At 41.8% G+C, this 19,586-nt stretch overlaps 1 protein-coding gene across 1 annotated transcript in view; it reads left to right on the top strand.

The window, feature by feature from the left end:
• Positions 1-19,586, top strand: part of traf4a (tnf receptor-associated factor 4a) — a 33,089-nt gene that overhangs the window by 5,429 nt on the left and 8,074 nt on the right. Inside the window, exon 2 of the mRNA XM_079676867.1 lies at positions 18,158-18,209. Within this exon, the coding sequence (XP_079532993.1) occupies positions 18,158-18,209 (52 nt within the window). The remainder of the gene's footprint in view (positions 1-18,157; positions 18,210-19,586) is intronic.

Here is a 19,586-nt window from a genome sequence, read left to right on the forward strand (position 1 = left end):
GGAAGAAGAATTTATGCTATTTTATAAGTGACCTCTTATGAAGGGTCTATAAGGTCTAGTTAATGGCTTTAATGCAAGAGAGTAAATTAACATTTTTCCTTCAAATTTAAAAAGCTAAAAAGACTTGTTTCCCGCTTCTTTCACAACCCTAAAGCCATTTAGAATATAACTGGTCTGTAAAGCTTTAGTGATAGATGTATTAACCATTGAAACACTTTATAAAGGCTGACTTGTCAGAAAGTGGTACCATAAAAATCACACGCTTGATCTGAAAGGCATTTGGCCCCATCAACATGTGGTAACGGAGGTTATTTCTCTCCGTTAAACACATGATGAGTCTACTTTTGTCCATTGTGCGTGCAGCCGTGCAGAGGGATGTATAGAGAGGCATTTTGGGCGTTTCTTTAAGGCCTAAATAGAGCTGTGTTGCATTTGTGCCCAGTGTTGTGTGTAAGTCTGCCACTTGAGGCAGCTGGGGCTTTGTGTCTCAGTGGGTATCTGTATCTGAATGGGAGCAATGCCATGGATGGCTGATGAATGACTGTGTGTTCATTACCATCCCCGGCCCTCTGTCCCCTCAGAGAGACATTCAAAGTCCCCTGCAGGTGTCCGAAGGCTGCGATGGCATCCTGGGTCCAGATCCGGAGAGTTTTGGGGGGGTGCTCTGCTGTCCCATCCTGTCTTTAACGACAACGATGGTCAGTGAGCTGCACACACAGAGAGATGTTGTCTTCAGCTGTGTGAAAGCCCTCAGGCCTCCGCTCTGCACTTTGAGGTCTGTGAAGGCGTCTCAGAGCTGTGCACTGAGGCGACTCAGCTGATGTACTTGGGGTGACAGAGCTGGAAACAGTAAGCACATCAATGCATAGGAAGAGACACTCACTCCGAGAAGATATACACAAGCATTTGTCTTGGAAAGTAACAGTCAGTACTTTTCCTGAATGTTGCTACACCTTTATGATGTGCCATACCTGTGAAGTGAAGAGACACACATCAGTGAGCCGCCCACCTGTATCTCTTGTTGTAGCGACTGAACGTTCTCTCACTCATGGACTTTGAAACTAATGTTTACATGTTCCTGATCTTTAAAGATTAACACATATGTTTACTTGCTGCTGTATCAAGCTCATTACTTCCCAATTTAAAATTAAAGTTCCTATAGCAAAGACATAGGTACACCAAGTCTGTCTGAAGTGTTTTATCCAACATCTGGAGTTTGTATCTTGGAGTTTGGTTAAGTTCGACATTATAAGCTACACCTGCAGCAAACAGTTATTCTCATGAATGTATTTTGATAATAATAACTTCAAAGTTTGAATAAATGACTGCTAATACTGGGTCATTGTCATAAATCCATGGATTCATATTGCAATGATGGAAAAATGCACTTAAGCTACAAATGAAAGCCAGAGAATGAAATCCAAACAAACAACAGGAAACGACCCTAAATCATAGTATTTTATGGGTATAAGGAAATGGATGTTGACATCCGAAAGCCTGCAATTACCCATGTTTGAAAGGCTAGCAATAAGAGAATTAACTCAAAGTGCAGTTGTTGGTTGAAAATGAGTGTACTCTCACTTTGTGTAAACTCCAGAGAAGGTAGATCATTACAGACAGTCCAATAATTCCGCTTTTTTTACTAACACCATGATGAATGTGACATTGGTTTACATGCTCTGATTCTTCTCTAAACTTTCCCACCACGGTTCGAAATAAAGAAAACAAACAGCAGAATAAGAATACTAGAGTAGTTGTGGCTTGTATGGACAAAAAAAGACCTTTGCAGAGGAAACTTAAATACTTAACTCAATAAACCCACTCTTGTCCTTTTAAAATATTTCTTTGAGCCCCATCACCCCAGAGACAGTCGGATAGATGTTAGCTGGCCAGTTTCAGGATAAGGTCATTTGCGTTGAATCTCTTGGGAGGAAGCTGCAAGGCTTTTGCAGATGCAGCTGTGACATCGCTGAGAGAAAGTGCCCTCACCATTTTACACAGCTGCAGAGGTCCAGAAAATATGTTATTGTGAGATCTCGTATTGTGACAGCTGTTTGAATGTAAAGAAATGAGAGTGAGGCCCTTGTGACTTTTAAAAGATGGAGCAGATCCTTCAACTTCTGGGTGTATTTCCTCATTGAGATGTTTTGGTTTAGGGCCGCTCTTCTTACTTTCAGGTCACATCATCTGTCTCCAACTTGAGGGTTTATTAGTGACAGCCCGTTCAAGATTTTATTTGAATCCCAACCAAAACTGCCTAGATAGTTCAGCTAGCTGTAGCTTCAGAAAGGAATACAGGCTAAATGCTTTGTCTTGTTCAAGAACTCTACAATAAAACTAGTTTACTTCTACATGAGCCCTGACCGTCTGTTCAAATCAAGTGACTATAGACATCATGCCGTTTCCCCACTGTGGTTGAAAAAGTTGTGAAGGTTTAGGCGAGAGGAAATTTACGTCTTCGTGACTCACTCAACTTCGTCACACCTGAATTACTCACAGAGAATAAACTTTTAATGACTTCAATTACTAGTCTCTTCTAGTTCCTACTTTGTGTTGTTACATAAAGAGCTGAGCTCATCTTCGCAGGTGGTTCGATTGTTGTGGAGTGTATCAGAAGCTTTGTAGCATTGGTCTTCTTTGGTTTCTATCAAAAATAAAGATAAATATTGTAGAATTAAGAAGAGGAAATTTATAATTGATGAGTATATAACATTTCAATAACAATAGTTTACTTTAAGGTGCAGTGAGTAGGATTCAGGGGAATCTATGTATTTGCAGAAATAAAATAATCATAAATAGGTTTCTATTTGTGTATAATTCTCCAAAACTAAGAGTCCTTTTGTTTTGGTTACCACCATGTTGCATTGCCATGTTTCGAGAGTGGCTCAGTGTTGATTAGATTAATATAACTATCCCTAAATGAAATTACACAAATGAGCAGCAGTGTGAATGCAGCCTCATATAGCGCCACTTATAGACATGCCTCAACATGCCCTCCTCATATATAAGGGCCCCTTTAAAACTGAATCTCCCAGCGTTAGGGGCAAAACAAAGACGTCAAATATTCCAGATATTCAGCAAAGCACCTTGCCCCTCACACAGCGAGCATGCTGGGACCGAGCCGTCAAACCCAGCCCTGCTGCTGCTGGACTGACGCCAGTTGGCTCAGATCTGAAAAGCATGGCTAGTGCTTACACGAGGTGGGGTATGCAGACTATGTTAGACAGCTAACATCAAGGTATGTTTATCATAACACGTACATGCCTGTTCCCACAAAACCTGCGCGCCCCTCCAGAAGGTTTATAGTTGGGGTGTTAAGCTGTGGTTATGTGAGGGTATGAAGCAATTGTTCAGCTCAAAACCATTTCAGTGCTCTATCAGTCTATCTGGCTTCATCTGCACTGACCCCGCCCCGCCTCCCCCCAATCTGCTTGTCTTGTGCTCAGGTCACTGAACAGAGTTGACAGTGTGACGGCAACACACATGTTCAAACTCCCACAGAAATTATTCCAGCAGGATGCTTTTTGTTTCTGTGTCAAATGTTTGTGCATAACTATAAATAATCTCCACAACAGTTAACCTGTCAGATACAATTATTTTATTTACCTAAAACATATTAGTAGCCATTTTGATTATCAATATACTACTAAAGTTTTTATTTTCTGCCAACATGACAGAACATCTGTGTGTGTCATTTGGCTTTTGAAGTGGTTATTTGAGAAGAAACTGGCCTATTCATTCAATAAACAACAAACATTGTTCGATGCAACCCTAGCAACTAATACTATTACCATTTATATAGAAAATGTCAAGTAATGACCCATGCATTAAGTTATTGAGTTTGTTTCTCTTGATTTTGAGTCAAACTGTCCAGCTATTATTCACACAGTGAAATAAGCTCACATCAACACACTCATACTTGTCCACCATCTAGCGTAGAAGAAAGAGCTTTGATGCAGTTTCTTAGTTTCTTAAGTGCACAAACTCCTGATTGAAGCATTTCCACATAATCACCCATAATATGAGTATTTCGCTGAGGGTCTTATTTTTATTGGGGAATTGTCTTAACTGTCTGACTGCAGAGTGACCGCTGGTTGCTGAGCAGACAGGCTGGCATGTGAGGAATCTGAGTCTGAAAGGAGAGCAGCTGGGAGCGGAGCAGGGAGCACGGGGAAGTGGGCGACTCAAGGCACCTGTCCTCAGTGAAAGGCTCCTCTGTAGAGCCGAACAGGTGTCGGCGAAGCAGTTAAGCCCTTCACTTGAAGCGGACACACTCGTGAATTATACTAATTTATCCACAGGGGCCCCGTCAATGTTAAGGTCAATGCCCAGTTGCCCCTCTGCCTTTCCACTTCCTTCCTGCCAAGACTCTTCCACCTTCCTCTCGTCAGCATGGCTGTTTACTACGGTGGTCCTTTTAACCAAACAGCTCAATGACTCTGTCAAGTATACACTAACCCCTTTGTGTTGTGTCTTGCAGCTCATTCTCACATATGTCAACACAGCGCTAATGCTCTGAACCCTTCTTCCTCCCTCGGCACAAGCCAACTATTGATCCTATGAAAGGGCCGCGCAGGAAGTCACTCTGTCAGGTGCATGTCCAGATGGATCATTCAGTCAGCTCATAGGACGAGTGTTTGTGCTTTTCTATACTCTCAGATCACCAACCATGGCAAAATGGCAAGGGATCGGCTGACTGTGGTCATGGATTGACAAGTTTGACACTTGACTTTTAATCTTAAATCTTTTGGTAATTAAAATATAGTTTTCAATTTGCTAATTCTGTCCGACCAACAGTCCAAAACCTAGAGAGAACCTTAAAAAGAAATCAATCTACGTTACGAAGAAGAACATATAAAAAAACTGAAATGATTCTCAATTGAGGAGCTTAATCTAATTAATTTGCGAATGTTTGCTTAAAATATTATTTTATTATTAAAAAAGCAATACCAAACAGCTTGTCAAACGTATCGTCTATCTGACACATATGAAAATAGCATTGTCATCTTTATTATTACAAGAAATGGGTGACATCTATTTTTTATGAATTTATCTTATTGTTTGCTCCTTTGAATACCCACTGCCCTTTTTGCGCTGATTGAAAAATCTTGTCATTTATCTCATTGTTGCTCCCAGCAACAACGGCAGGTTGAAGAATTCATGCTAGATGAACAATGCAGCTGAGGCGTTTTGAAACAAAGGAGGCGATTTGACGTCAGCACCTCGCCTCGCTGAACAAAGAAATTGCATCCACAAAGCAAAGAAGTGGACAACTGCAGGAGGCACAGCTCTGAGCTGGCTCTCAGTCAGTCAGAGGCATGAACAGACCCGGGGGCGGCTTCCTGTGCCGCTGTAATCCACATGTAGGTTAGTCCTCATAGATTCAGACTGATAAGGGAATACAGGAGCCACAGCATGTCTGAGATTATAACAGCTGATAATAGGAGCAGCCATTGTTTATTTATCAGGAAAAAGTGCATGTGTCTGTGCCACACACACACACACACACACACACACACACACACACACACACACACACACACACACACACACACACACACACACACACACACACACACACACACACATTAAAAAAATCCCTCACCTTCACTCCCAGTTACCATGGACACAAAAGCACAGGACCTAAAATTGTCACTGCCTTCTATGTGCACAGCTCACAGGCCTGCATCAGCTAACTGATAAATCAAGAAAATAAGCTTTTCTTCTCGCAGTTCAATGGGAATGCAAATGAGCCCGAGGCAGATATTCACGTTATATAATGCTGTTTGCTTTTATGATATCTGACAAGGAAGTAAGGCTTTCATTTGACCAGTTTTTGAAGGTGAGCAGCATCGAGGAAGACGCACGAGGCTGAGAGAACGTTTTCAGTTTTCTGCCCGAGGAACACAAATGACCCGTGCCACATCAGACTCGTTGCTGTGCTTCCTGCTCTTGGCTGTAACAACGGTGACTCACATTGAGGCAGGTCACACACTTTGACAAGAGAAATCAGAATCATTATCCCATCTCCATTTTGTGTTTAGTTCAGCGTGACAAACTCTATTGATGTGGAATAAAATGTGCATACCACTTTCTCAACTTCCAAAACAGTTGGACTCATCCTGGCTAATTAATGAATGTGTCACAGAGGGCATTACACATTTTTCTTCTTTTTGTCGGATGGGACTAAAATAACTTGCACAGTAAAGTTGATAATGGTTTACCCACACCTGCAGTCTAACGCCAACCTAGAAGGTCAGCTCGAGGGGTGTTTTATGTAGAGCACTTTTGAAAGACAGTTTGTACTGAAAGCTCCGATCCAGAGCATCGCATCAGCATTGACCGAATGAACAGAAACAAATGTGGATGATCTTTTCTTCGAGTTAACAGACAAAGTAGATACTTGTATGATGCGCAAATCTTTAAAAAAATGCAGAGAATCATCAGAAGAAAAAGCTAATGAATGCACCTTTTCTATCCACCACTAGTGTGTGATAGTTGGGCGCATCTCAGTGAAACCAGTAGAACCTCAAACTCATAAAACGAGCGGAAAAAGAGATGTAAATATGGCAATATATTTTGTTCATTTGGAGGAATCCTAATCTCTTGGTCAATGCAGATCTAATGATTTTCTCTATCAACATTTTTTTAGTCCCGTCAGTGAATGTCTATAGCCGCGTTCACACCGCAGTACTTTTCCCACTTTAGTTCCGATATAGTTCCGAAATGTCGAGTTCACACAAAAAAGAGCCGTTACTAAAATTAGTTAATGAGAACCTTTTTGACCCCCTTTTCCGTCCCTGCTAGAGAGCAGGGACTTGGGAGAAAAAGGTTCCTATGTCTGATTGACTGGGCGGAATGCAAACCACGCCGTTTTGTGAAGCCGCCATTTTATTATCCTCGCATTAGCATCATTAGCATTAGCCCAGCGCACAAACGCAGAGACACTAACTTATAGCAACACAAAAGAAAACATGGGAGCGGTTGATATGAGGAGGTGTCAGCATTCTGGCGATTTACTCGGAAGGCTTCAGTAGAGTCCAGTCCCCAATTCCGGGGACTTCCGGCCGGGGACTTCGGGTGGCAGTATACGCTGTGAAGTTGTTTGCGGCCTGCCAGTAAACCCAAAGCAGAAGAAGAAGTGATGTCAGCGGCTTCATTTGCCGAATCCTTCCCCAGGAACTTATTCCGGTGTGAACGCGATCTGTACTTAGTTCATGAGAACTAAAGAGTTCTCATGAACTAAGTTCTCATGAACCTTTGTGGGAAAAGTACTGCGGTGTGAATGCGCCTTATGTTCATGTATCACATGATATTCGCTGAGCGTGTGTCTTGATGATATTATCCAGTCTTTCAATGCCGTTGTTGTTACTTCTAAGAGTTATTTTGCCAAGCCAATTGTATCAAGTAAATTGTATGCATCATTGCGAGTTTGGTGCTTCACTTCCTGTTCCGGTGTACAGGGGGTGAACAGGTTCAGGTTAATTAAAAGATTTGTTGTCCATAAGATGTGACTGGGTGAAGGGATTATCTGCACTGCCCACCTGCTGCTGCTGGACGCGCAGAGCAGGCCATGCTGAATTGTTGTGAGATAATCTGCCTTCCTGTATCATGTATAGGTAATTGTAGTCTGTTTTTTGTAGAATTTGGTCTTGTGTTCTCTCTCAGCTTGTTCACAACTCACTTTGGCTTCACATATTTTCAAAGGAGCGACATTCGATGTGCCATATAAAGAATAGTTTTAATTGAAGGGTGTTGAGAACTGCGTACATTAGAAACAACTGTCTTTGTCTGCTGTATGAATGTAGGCATTGGGACTACATAAATGAACGAACTGAAGTGCTGACGGATTGCTATAAAACATGATTCATGGTAAGAGCATGCAAAGCAGCAACTCGTCTTTCCCTCCTCCGGTGCCATAAGCTCATGTGTCTAGGTGCTGCTAAATCGTGAAACTTTACCTCTAAGTGGTCTCTGATTGATGCTTTTCCTCTGGTGGCCAACAGTGGAGTAAATTCCCCTTTAAAGAGAAATTTTCCCTCTTGGCCTCTGGGCTGGGTGAAACAGATATGTGTTTTTGAAACTCGTAAAACAAACTCCACAGAGAGCAAACGGAGGTTGATACAAAGGAATAATGAGCAGTTTGGGACAGCTAACAAGCATTTCCCAAGCATATTCCTCTTCTTTCTTACACAGGAGTTAGGACGGTCCTGACAAAAAAAGGCTTTCTTGCAGTTTATTCAGGCTGAAATCCACACCACTTCATTTAGGAAAACGACTTGTGAATGATCCCACCATCGGATGACCTCACTTGTGGCGTCTTAATCAGTTAAAGAAGCATACAACCTCTGGGTGTAAAATCATTTTTTAATTTAAAATGGTTCTTTAACACAAACACCTTGTGGGATTATGTGCCATTTCTTTTACTTTAATCTTTATTACTGCGAGGGAGTACAAAGACTCCACTAAAGCTCAATCCTGTCTTGACTGGTGGAGGATTTTCATATTTAAAGATGTGCCCTTTTGATGCGGTCCTGGCATTTACATCTCATGTGAATATCCTGTGGATGTGAAGGACTGATCTATCTGCTGCTATCCTTACTAATCACAGAAAGTGTTTAAAACGTGAGCTGCTTTATGATACAAAATATGTTATCTCTGGATTTACAGGGGATTAACCTTCTGACCTCTCTATCAACCATCTGTCACATATTCTGGCAATCTACAACATGCTAGCTCAAGCAGAACTTTATGAAATAAAATGCCTCCAGAAACTTGTAAGTGCATGTTCTTGTGGAGAGTTACATCACAGAATATTGGAACTGTTTCATTATCTGTCGGCTTATTATGGCACTCATATTACAGCTACCTGCTGATAAAATAGTATTGCAGATTAAATAAAAATGTTTTCTATTGATTATACTCTCAAATATATAAATTAAGGATTTTCTAACCTTTGGACGGAACCAGGCCAGCTGTTTTCCCCTTATTTCCAGTCTTAACGCTAAGCTAATTGAGCTTGGACAGTTGAAGACAGTTGCTGGCTGTAGCTATCAGCAAAAAAGAAAATAAGCTCGTTTCCCAAAATGTGTTGATATTGCTGTTAAGTTTTAATAACAAATCTGAGAAATTACCTCAAACTGAACACCTGCACATTATCTAGCTTCTTTTTTTCTGACTGACGCCTTTTATTATTGCAGCCGCATTCACATGCTGATTGAAAATGCATTTTCTCTTCTTTTGACAGACAGCTTGTATTATGGCCCAAAGCGCGCTGCTGCTTCCACACTTAATCTGTATTAGTGCTGCGATTTCATGCTGTGCTTCTCAATGATTGTGACTCCAATGGCACATTCATTAATGCCATTTGAAGGAAAAATTAGATGACTGTGTCTAGTGCTACTTCTCCCGTGCCATATGCATACAGTTGGCAGGCAGTTCTCAGTTTTTAATAGGCCAGGCAATGCCTTGGCAATCTCCAAACCCCTCTGTCCAGTGCAGGCATTCCACAGGATTAGCATGGCAGCGTGGCAGCTCCTCGAAGCCAGCCAGCCGCTGTCGCTGCACATCGCCCTTTTGAGCAGAAATCTGTCCTCTGAAGCTGAGCTAAAATTAGACCAGCCATCTGTGATTAAAACAGCTAAAATATACACGTGTCTGGTGCATTTTATGGCATGTAACTGCTTCCATTTGGGGTGAGTTGGTGAATCAAGGCCATAGATCACGGCTGATCACTCTCTTTCACAAATGTGTGTCAGTGGGTAGTAAAATGGAGAGTGGGGTTTTTAACACCCATTGCAACCTTGACAGCAGCTTTTAGCGCTTTTTTAAAGACCGGTAGGTCCTTCTCACATATGCTACATGTTAAAGCTCAGGACTTCCATTGATCTCAAGGCATAGACCTCCATCTGCTCCGCCCCTCTACAAACCGCCCTTCAACCAGATCAAACGTAAAGCATCTCTTTCAAGCCCTCCTTTCCTTTCATGTATGCAGCTCCTGCATGTGGGTACGCCTCCGATAGGTGGTCTCTTTTTTTGCTGTGCTGAGTAGATGAGCGTGACTGCATTACACTACATGAGCTCGGCTCTTGATACAATTGGTGGGACTGTCTCCCCGTCCCCCAGCACCACCACCACCACCACTACCATCACCCTGCACCTAGATCAGCAGCAGTTAATGAAAGTGGATTGATTTTCCCGTACCTTCTGCATACAGCGTATAATCTGGGGGATGAAATCGACCAGGAAAATAACAGATCCTACAGCATTCTATTACATTTGCTGTTTTATTTATTTAAAAGCCTGCCAGTCTGTATACTGTTGGTTTGAAACTGAACAACCTGTTGACATGATATGGATTTTAAACAGGATGATATAAAAGGCTTCAACCATATTTTAGCATGCGAGAGTATCAGTCTATTTATCCAACTCCCTGCAAAACAGCAAATTACTGTATTTCCAAAATCTCAAAGTATTTCATGTTGTATCCTCCCCTCTCTGATAAAGACTCCAAGTCAAAGCCCGATCACACTGATGGAAGGAGACAGTTCTGGGGGATTATAAATACTTTTAAGCACTGTCTCCCCTTCTCAAACACTTAAGGATGGATTATGGAATTTTGCAGGCTTGTGCTGGTTCTGCAGATGGCTGCTCCTCCTGCTAATGACCATCCGTCGAATTCCTTCCTTCCTTCTTTCCTTACCTCCTTTTCTTCCTTATTTCAGTCCTTCCTTCCTTCCTTGCTTCCTTGCTGCCTCTCACTCTGTCTCTGTACCCAGCTTGTCCTCTGGCAGGTGGCTCTTTTCTATAGCATTTGCTCTCATGGCATGGCGTTTTCTAAGCCGCTCCCCAGGCAATTACGATGAGTCACCTTATTAATTGCTCGCAAATTCAAACTGACTGTCTAATTTTGCCCCGACAGTTCCTCTGACCTATTCTTTATAATCACACAAGCAAAATATTTCCGCATAGGAAATGTAGCTCTGAACATATTGCAAACCTATAGTACTTATCTTCCACTAGATGTACTTTTGGCTAATCCTTTTTTTTAAAACACAGACGTTTGGTGGGCTGTATTTTTTTGGAATGGTATGTTCTTTCTGTTTTTATATTTTTTATAAATTGAGTGGGTAGACATTGAAACACACATTCTTTTGTCCAAGAACAGGAATTTGTCTGGGTTACATCTAATAGTCACATCGGTCTATGTTTTCACAGTATTTTTTATAATTAATTTTGTACATTAATGCAGTATTCAGTAAAGTTCTGTTGTTGTTGTTGAAATGTAAATATTGTCCATACAGTACTCAGTAATATATTACTCTTTATCTGCTGCCTGTGCCACTGCATAGCTGACATTTCAGAAAAACAAACTGAGATTGTGTTAACCTTTGAACACTTTATAGCTGTGTGAACTTGCTCACAGATGGCTTGTGCTCACAAATGTCAGAACGGTGAGGCCAACTGCGAGGAGAAATGAATATGATTACATAAGCAATGATGGCATGAGCATCGTAGCCTCAGGTGTATTTAATGTTGGAATGTATGCTATTGAAATTATCTTAGTCAGTGTATTAAACAAAAGAGAGGAACAAAAGCCTGAAAATATAATTTCCTTTGCAGGTAGTGTAAGTGTAGCTCATAATAACACAATCCTTTTAATGGTTTTTCTATCTTGGTCCACGTTTGTTCCCAGTGAGTGTGCTACATGGGGTGCTGGAGATGAAGCCAGGGAAAGAGGCCAGACATCCACCCACACACACACACACACACACACACACACACACACACACACACACACACACACACACACACACACACACACACACACACACACACACACACACACACACACACACACACACACACACACACACACACACACACACACACACACACACACACACACACACACACACACACACACACACACACACACACACACACACACACACACACACACACTCGTAGTAGTGCCTTTCAACAACTTGCATCATTTTCCTCCTGCCTTGGCAAAGCAACACAATAAAATAAAAATAAAAAAAGGGTTCATCTGGTTGGGGAAGCATAAAATAGATATTTCAAACTGCACCATAAAGTTTAACTGCTTGATTTATATAAAAAAGGGTATAATCACCATTAGAAGTGCTATAATTTTCCGCCTGTCTTTTTAGGCTTGTCTAACAATGAGTCATATGTAATTTATTTCTGTCGAGTTGAGGACCATGACCTGCAGACTGTCAGCGATTGTTGCTTTCTATGAAACAGCTGCCACTGGCTGTTAGTGACCAGCAGATGAAGAAGAATAGGATTTTACAGGTGTCATATTCAGGACAGGCGTGCACTAAACTCAACAAGCAGGTTCCTGAAAGCTATCAAGCTGTAGGAATGTATTCCCATCTCTTTTTTTTGGAGAGAATGATGTATAAGGTCGTGTTTCATTGAATTTACGGCCTTTCCTTTGATAGAAACATATATCTATCAGGCACCTGTGAAACACTTAATCCCACTGGACTAATTTCATCAGACGACCCCTGTGTTTGGTGAAAATATGGTCTGTAATTAATAATAACATTTATCATTTACAAGAGAAGGACAGAGCAGATTGGAACAAGATTTAGCACTCATATGAACTCGATCAATTTTGATACAATTGCAGCAGGACGGCAGGTTGTACTCGTCTCATAAAACAGAGAAGATGATTTAAGTATCCACTGTTTAACTTGCTGAAAGGCTTCGCTGGCAGCTCAATTAAATGACAAAAATAAGGGAATGTTTGGGTTTTTTAACCAAAAATAATTTCACAAAATTCAGCCCCTTCCTTTCCAAAATATTTCCGGTATTTTAGTGTTCACTATTAGAAGAAATAAGCTACATGCTGAGCTACAGCAGGTGTCAAATAAAAAATCAAGTAGTTTTTTTATTGTGTTGGAAGCTGACATATTCATAATTATCAGCATTACCTCTCTATTAGAAGCGGCCATAGAGAATGTCCACAACTAATGTGTGGTCCAGCAAACCGTAGGTATGAATACTTTGTCTTGTATTAAATCCCTCACAAGAAGCTGTCACAGCAGCTCTGAGGGTATATCCCACGCAGACAGCCTGTGGCGAGCAGGTGAATCACCTGTGGGCAGGTGCATTATCACACTCTGGGAAAGTAGGAGTTTCTCCTCCCTTTTCAGATAACTGAGAAGGCCGCAGAGAGCTCGGACCAATGCCAAATCAGCCGTGGGCGAAGGAAGCTCTACATTCGCAGCGTATCGGGTTTCACAGGTGGAGAAAGCCCACCTGCCCTGTCACTCGACCTGGTTTAAGAATCGCTTTAGTCAGCAGCTCACATGAGGGAGTTAATCTAGTTGTAAGAATGTGAAGGAAGAGCTTCTGCAGCTTTAAAGTCCAGGTAGAGAGAGCACGTTTTCAGAGGACGAATTGTCAGACTCAGTTTGTTTAAGTATGACAGCCTATACATAATGTGATTGACAAAATACACTTTACCGAAATATGATGGTATACTAAATTAGTTTTTTCCTCTACTGAGTACACCATTGTTTAAAATGTAACTGAGAGGCAGATCCTCAATTTTCATTTGGAATCAATTAAAACAACGTGTGGGTTGTGGTGAGACAGCCCCAAAGGCAGCTGGGAAAACATTACAACCATCTATTCAATCTTTGGAAAAACATTTGCTTCCTTTTTGTGAAATTTCCATAATTAAAGTGGCAGTAGCTCTCTAAATTCACACGTCATACATAAATTCAATGTTGGTACAAAACTGCTGACTGTGATTTCCTCTTACTCAATTCCAGTTGGCAATATGTAATGAACACAGTTTACTTTATATAATATAAGTGTGGACTGGGTTACACTGGTCTCAAAGATTTGTTTCCATACCACAAGTTGTATTCTGCTTGGTATAATACATTTCCATTTAAGTTTTATACAGTATAAGCCCAAAAGAACTAGCAAATTCTTCCATTTCAGAAGCTGAAGGCAAGGTTTTTATTTGTATTTGTAATGTCTCTATACTATCTGGACTCATTGTTCAAAAGAGAAGTTGTAAAAGAAAAAAAGTCATGACTACACACACACACACACACACGCACACGCACACACACACACACACACACACACACACACACACACACACACACACACACACACACACACACACACACACACAGACACAGACACAGACACAGTGTAAACCAGATGGATTTAGGGGGATTATAGCAACTCTATCTGAGATAAAACAAAGTTCCTGTTTTCTCTTCAACTTCCTCACAGGAAAAGCCGGGAGTTTATTTTCAGCTTGGAGACCGAGAGCCTGAACAGAGGGCGCTGGCGGAATTTAAAGTTTTGTTTGTGTATATATAAATTAATCCTGGTTATAACTTGAAAAGACAAAAAGGGTTGAGCACGAGGATGAACATAAAAGCTAGTGGTGAGCTCCTGCAGGAAATAAGTGGGCAGTTCAGTAGAGGCTCCTCGATGCTATCTGAGAAAATAGCTTGTGTGACAGAGGTCTGTTTGGAGTGTTAATGTGCCACAGACTCGCACTCTCCAAAGACCTCATGCTTTGGATTTAGTTTGTTTAGTGTCTCTCAACAGCCCTGCCCTCCACATAGCAAACACAGGGAGGTTTGTTCAGGAGTCCCTCTGTTAGTTAATATAAAGCAGCTTTCAAGGTCACTGTCACCAGCCTGCGCGCTCTGTGTGGCCCGCAGAAAACCAAAAAACTCCATTCTGCACCGGTGAGATTAAACCTGAGGGATTTGTACTTCTCACCGCTTGACGGTCAGGAGCTGAGCGCAGAGTGAAGAAAGCATGTTGTGGCGGCTGTCCTCGTGATATCGTCTGGATAAATGGAAGGCTGCTTAATCTGCGCCTGCAAAGAAGATTTGAGAGGGGCCAATAAGAGGGGAGAGGGATTTAAGGTGAAATGCAATAACAGGTTTGACTAGTTGGTGCATTGCTCCTGCAGAGTGAGTGTTTTTACTAGTTAACACAATGCGATAATGCGTGTGCCCACGTCTGACAGTGAATTTGATGTGATCTAAACATGACCGTCCCCGCAGCTGAGCAGCTGTTGAGCATCGGCTGCTCTCACAGACAGCGGAGAGAAGGAGGCGATAACATTTTAATGAGGTGATTGCATTATACTGTATGCTGTCCGAACTCAAGCTGCTCCCCTGTGACATCCTAACGCGACACTAAACACTTGTTTGCCGGCCGCTTTCCCTGTATGTTCGCTGACGAGGGTGTGAACTGTGGTCTGTGATCTAAACATTTGTGGGAAACTTGTTTTAAAAGAGCCTGGCTGTTTGTGAGGTGCAAGTTCCCACTTGCAAGGATGTACACACAGTTTCCCCTTTGGGCTTTGTGCTACAGTTGTGTTCATCCTTTAATGAGTGCATTAGGGCTACAACTAACGACTATGCCTACTGATTAAACTTTTTTTATTTATTTACGATTAATCTAAAGCCCAAGTGACAACTATAGATGAGTCTTTTAGCCTGGCCAAAACACAGTTTAAAAATAATAATACAAATAATAATCTCAAATTAGGTTATTTTAGAAACTGGAATCTCAAAATATTTGGCCTGATAAATGAAATATATTATATAATCAATCAATCAACAACATTGCTTTCTGTCGTGTTCATCAACTAATTGCTTTACAAATGATTCAATAAACGTTGGCCTTGAGTCAAATTTGTGATTAGAGAGGAAACAATTAGACAATCAATCGATTAATTTATCAACAGCAAAATTAATTGGAAACCACCCTGATGATCTATCAATCCTTTCAGTGAGCAATGTGCATCAAAAGACTCATGCAGCTTTTCTGAGTTTATTAAATCACAGAACACTGAAAATCTTTGAGTTTCAGACAAAATATTTAATTTAATTTTTTTTAAACTAAGCACTACAGTATATGATATTCAGTTATATTTTGGGCATGTTGCGCTCTAGTCCTTTTTTTAGAAAGCCCTCGATAGTCATATAAGATGGATGTAAGTGAACTGGAGCTGCGTTACACATCGGCCCAGCCTTACACTGCTAATGTGCTGTCACAAAGCGGCAGTGAGTTCAACTCACAAGCGACCAAGAGAGTGGAGTGGCATTATCAGCAGTGGGGCCAGAACACATGACTGTGTGGCTCCGGGAGCTTCTCTGCGACCACGGGAGGAATCATCCTGACAGTCTGTGACTTGGCTCTTTTCGCCTGTCTGCCTCTCTGTGCGTCAGACACGGGGTCCGAGCTGGAAGGGGCCCCTGGCTGTCCCCCTGTCCGGAGCTGAGAGCCTGTCGCTTCCCATCTCCTCTCGCTGCGTGGTCGCTGTGCTCTCTACACTCAACAATGTGAGATTATTCCTGGGTGATGGCGATGAGTACTGTAAATGACTTCACACTACACGTGAGATGCTGACTATGCTCTCCCAGTCTAATCGATTGACCCTCTTTTACAGCCCTTTGTGGCTTGTTAATTGGTCTCCAGCTCCCTGCTGACACAGTGACCCTGATGGAGAAGAATTACTGCTGTCTCGTCATGCATTAACCTCCCTCCTCCACCCCCCTCGTTTTCATCAACCCTCCCTCCCTCTCAGGCCTAACCTCTGTTCCCATCCCCCCCCCTCCCGGCAGCACACTCCCTAGCTTAACAGCATCTGTGTGGACGGGGCCATGTGCACATGCACCCCCGTCCTGTCACATGTCGCTGTGCCTCTGGGGGCTGTGGTCAGGTGACACTGCAGCCAATCAAACACTGAGAAGCACACACTGACTGTTGTCCCCTAATTAGTTTAATATAGGCATGGTCGGGGTTAAGAGAGGCCTCTTTTCATGGCGTGTCAGATCAAGCCTCAGGCCTTGGGACTTTTGAAAAAAAACACACTTCCTTGCATCTCTGTTGTCTGCCGTTTCAGTACATTTCGTATGAAAAACAAAATATGTAAGGGGTCTCAGCTGTTGCTAAAGATAATTTTCCTCAAACTCTTCAGAGGTGCCCACAATTCTAAAGTTGATATCTTTTTTTGTCTGACCAACAGTCCTGAACCATGTGTTAGTTTACTAGCACCTAAAACAGGAAGGAGCTGAGAATGAATGTTGATATGATTTAATAGTTTATACAAAATATACAAATATTTGAGCTGTAAATGAAGACCCTTCGAGAGCCTCTCTGATCCAGAAACAGCAGGGTGCCGTTACACTGCTGACATCTCCAGAGATTAGACCTAATTCCCTTTTCTGCATTTTTTTAAGAAACCTTTGTGTGTGTGGATGGTTTCCCTGTGCAGCTGCAGGATTCTGTGTAGCGGCTCACCCCTGGTGCCTCCATTATTTAAAAGTGTGAATATTTCATGATGACATCAGGGTGGGGACGTCCTAATGAGCCATGGCACTCGCACATTTGGCCCTAAACCAGGCCAGTGAGGGCTCCTCTGTGGCGCCATAGTAACTGAGTGGGGGCTGTTATAAAGTCTTATTTGGGGATTTAACTGCTCGAGGAGAACATTTAAGAAAATAACAACATTTCTGACTCTCGCACAAGCAAAGTCTCGAGCATAAAGGCAGATTTGAATCTCCTTTTTTCTGTGGAAAACAAGCCTGTTAAATCTAGCTCATTGTAATCTAGACTGTGAAACAAGGGCATACATTAAAAACGGGCTCTGAGAAAGAAACTATAAATGTAGCTATGACCCGTATCATCAATCATCTCATTATAATAATGCCATCAGGCTCCAACTTGTAGTTTTGTCTTCTCTGGTATTTCAAATCTGTGCAGACGTTTACTTTGAGGTAGAGATAAAAGAGCCTATGTCATTAAAGCCAGAAGTTCAAAGATCTGACTTCATTGTGCAGTGCGTGTTTGTACGTCATAGAGGTGAGTCAGAGAACTTCTCAGATTAAGTGTTAGAAGAGACAGAATAAAACACAAGGCGGTGCAGCGCTGCTCTTACAGCCTGTCAAAGGAGCGCCTTTTTGCTTCACTTGTTCTCAGTCAGGGTCTGTGATACTGATCTCACTGAACACTGATTGTGATTTAAAAAATGGCTGACTGTCCTTTTTGAGTCTCATTCTAACAGTTTTTGTCTGCAGTCATGCTTCATTTAAGTGATTCCACTAATAACAAGTTTTCTCTTGTTTTCTTTCAGTGAGGGCGTCTTCAAGTGTCCGGAGGACCAGCTCCCGTTGGACTATGCCAAGGTACAATTACAATCTAATAACACACTTTTTTCCCTCTCTTTCAAAAATGCTGATTTTGAACAATTATATTGTATTGCTCACCATGTTCACTATCTTAGCTAAGCATTTTAGCATGATGAAGTTGGCTATTTGGCAAAAAGTACAGCTGAATACCTATAGTTTTGCAGGTATTTGCTACATTTTTGACAAATTGAAGCATTTACCTTATTATGTCGCTTAATAAGAACTATAGAAGATCATGCCAATCCATCCATAGTTGCAGAAATCAGCCCCGAACAAAGTGGTGTACTTTTTTGACTGAATGCACAAAATACAGCTAAAGCATGTTAATACATTTTTAACATTGAAAAAGGCTTTCCAATTTGAATTCCATGACTTGACTTGATGACATTTTACAATAAAAATAATGAACAACTGTACCAGTGAATCTCTTAATAAGATACAAGCAATAATCCTTATCCTAGAGTCCGGGGTTGTGGTTTATGTCAGTGGGAACAAAACACTATTCAATTGATTTGAGCCACCATTTTTTTCCCCCAAGTAAATATCTCCCAGGAGAAAATAAAACTGTATTTAGATTTTAACTGTACTCTTCCTCTCTTTGTTTTTAAGAGACAGTTAGATGAGATTCTGCCGAGGGGGGAGAAGATAATGACTAACTGTATTCAGAGTAAAAGGATGTGTCTCTCTCATGCGACATCCCAGCTGTAAAGAAAGAGAGGGACTGCAACAAAAGGATAAGGGTTTATTTCTGAACTATGCATCAGAGAATGTAAAACCAACCAACAGTTAATGATCCTCCCTGTTTCTGAGCAGCTTTTGACATCATTTTCAAAAAAGCTTTATGTATATCTCTCCCATACAGTTTGTAAGCATTGGCCTGAGTTAGCTGTCGAGCCATTAACCCGGAGATGCAGCAGTGCAGGTCTGAACGTTGTGCTGAGAGCAATGGAGGCGCCTGTAATAGCAGGGACTTCCCATGGGAAGGATGTGCTCATGGCACACCTGTCAGACATTGTTATTTACCAAGGCTCGCAGTCGCCTGCAAATTCCCTGTCCTGGTGGTCTACTGTCAGGGTTATTGTCCCGCTCGTTGCACACTGTCCTTCAAAAAATGTGCACAAACACAACCTCACTCCTACAGTCATTAAAGGATTGTGCTGCTGCTGTTGCTGCTGTTGCTGCTGTTGCTGTTGCTGCTGCTGCTGCTGCTGTAGCTGCTGTAGTAGTAGTAGTAGTAGTAGTAGTAGTAGTAGTAGTAGTAGTAGTAGTAGTAGTAGTAGTAGTAGTAGTAGTAGTGGTGGTGGTGGTGGTGGTGGTGGTGGTGGTGGTGGTGGTGGTGGTGGTAGTGGTAGTGGTAGTGGTAGTGGTAGTGGT

Source organism: Notothenia rossii, assembly GCF_949606895.1.
Source record: "Notothenia rossii genome assembly, chromosome: 4".
In the NCBI taxonomy this organism is placed as follows: domain Eukaryota; kingdom Metazoa; phylum Chordata; class Actinopteri; order Perciformes; family Nototheniidae; genus Notothenia; species Notothenia rossii.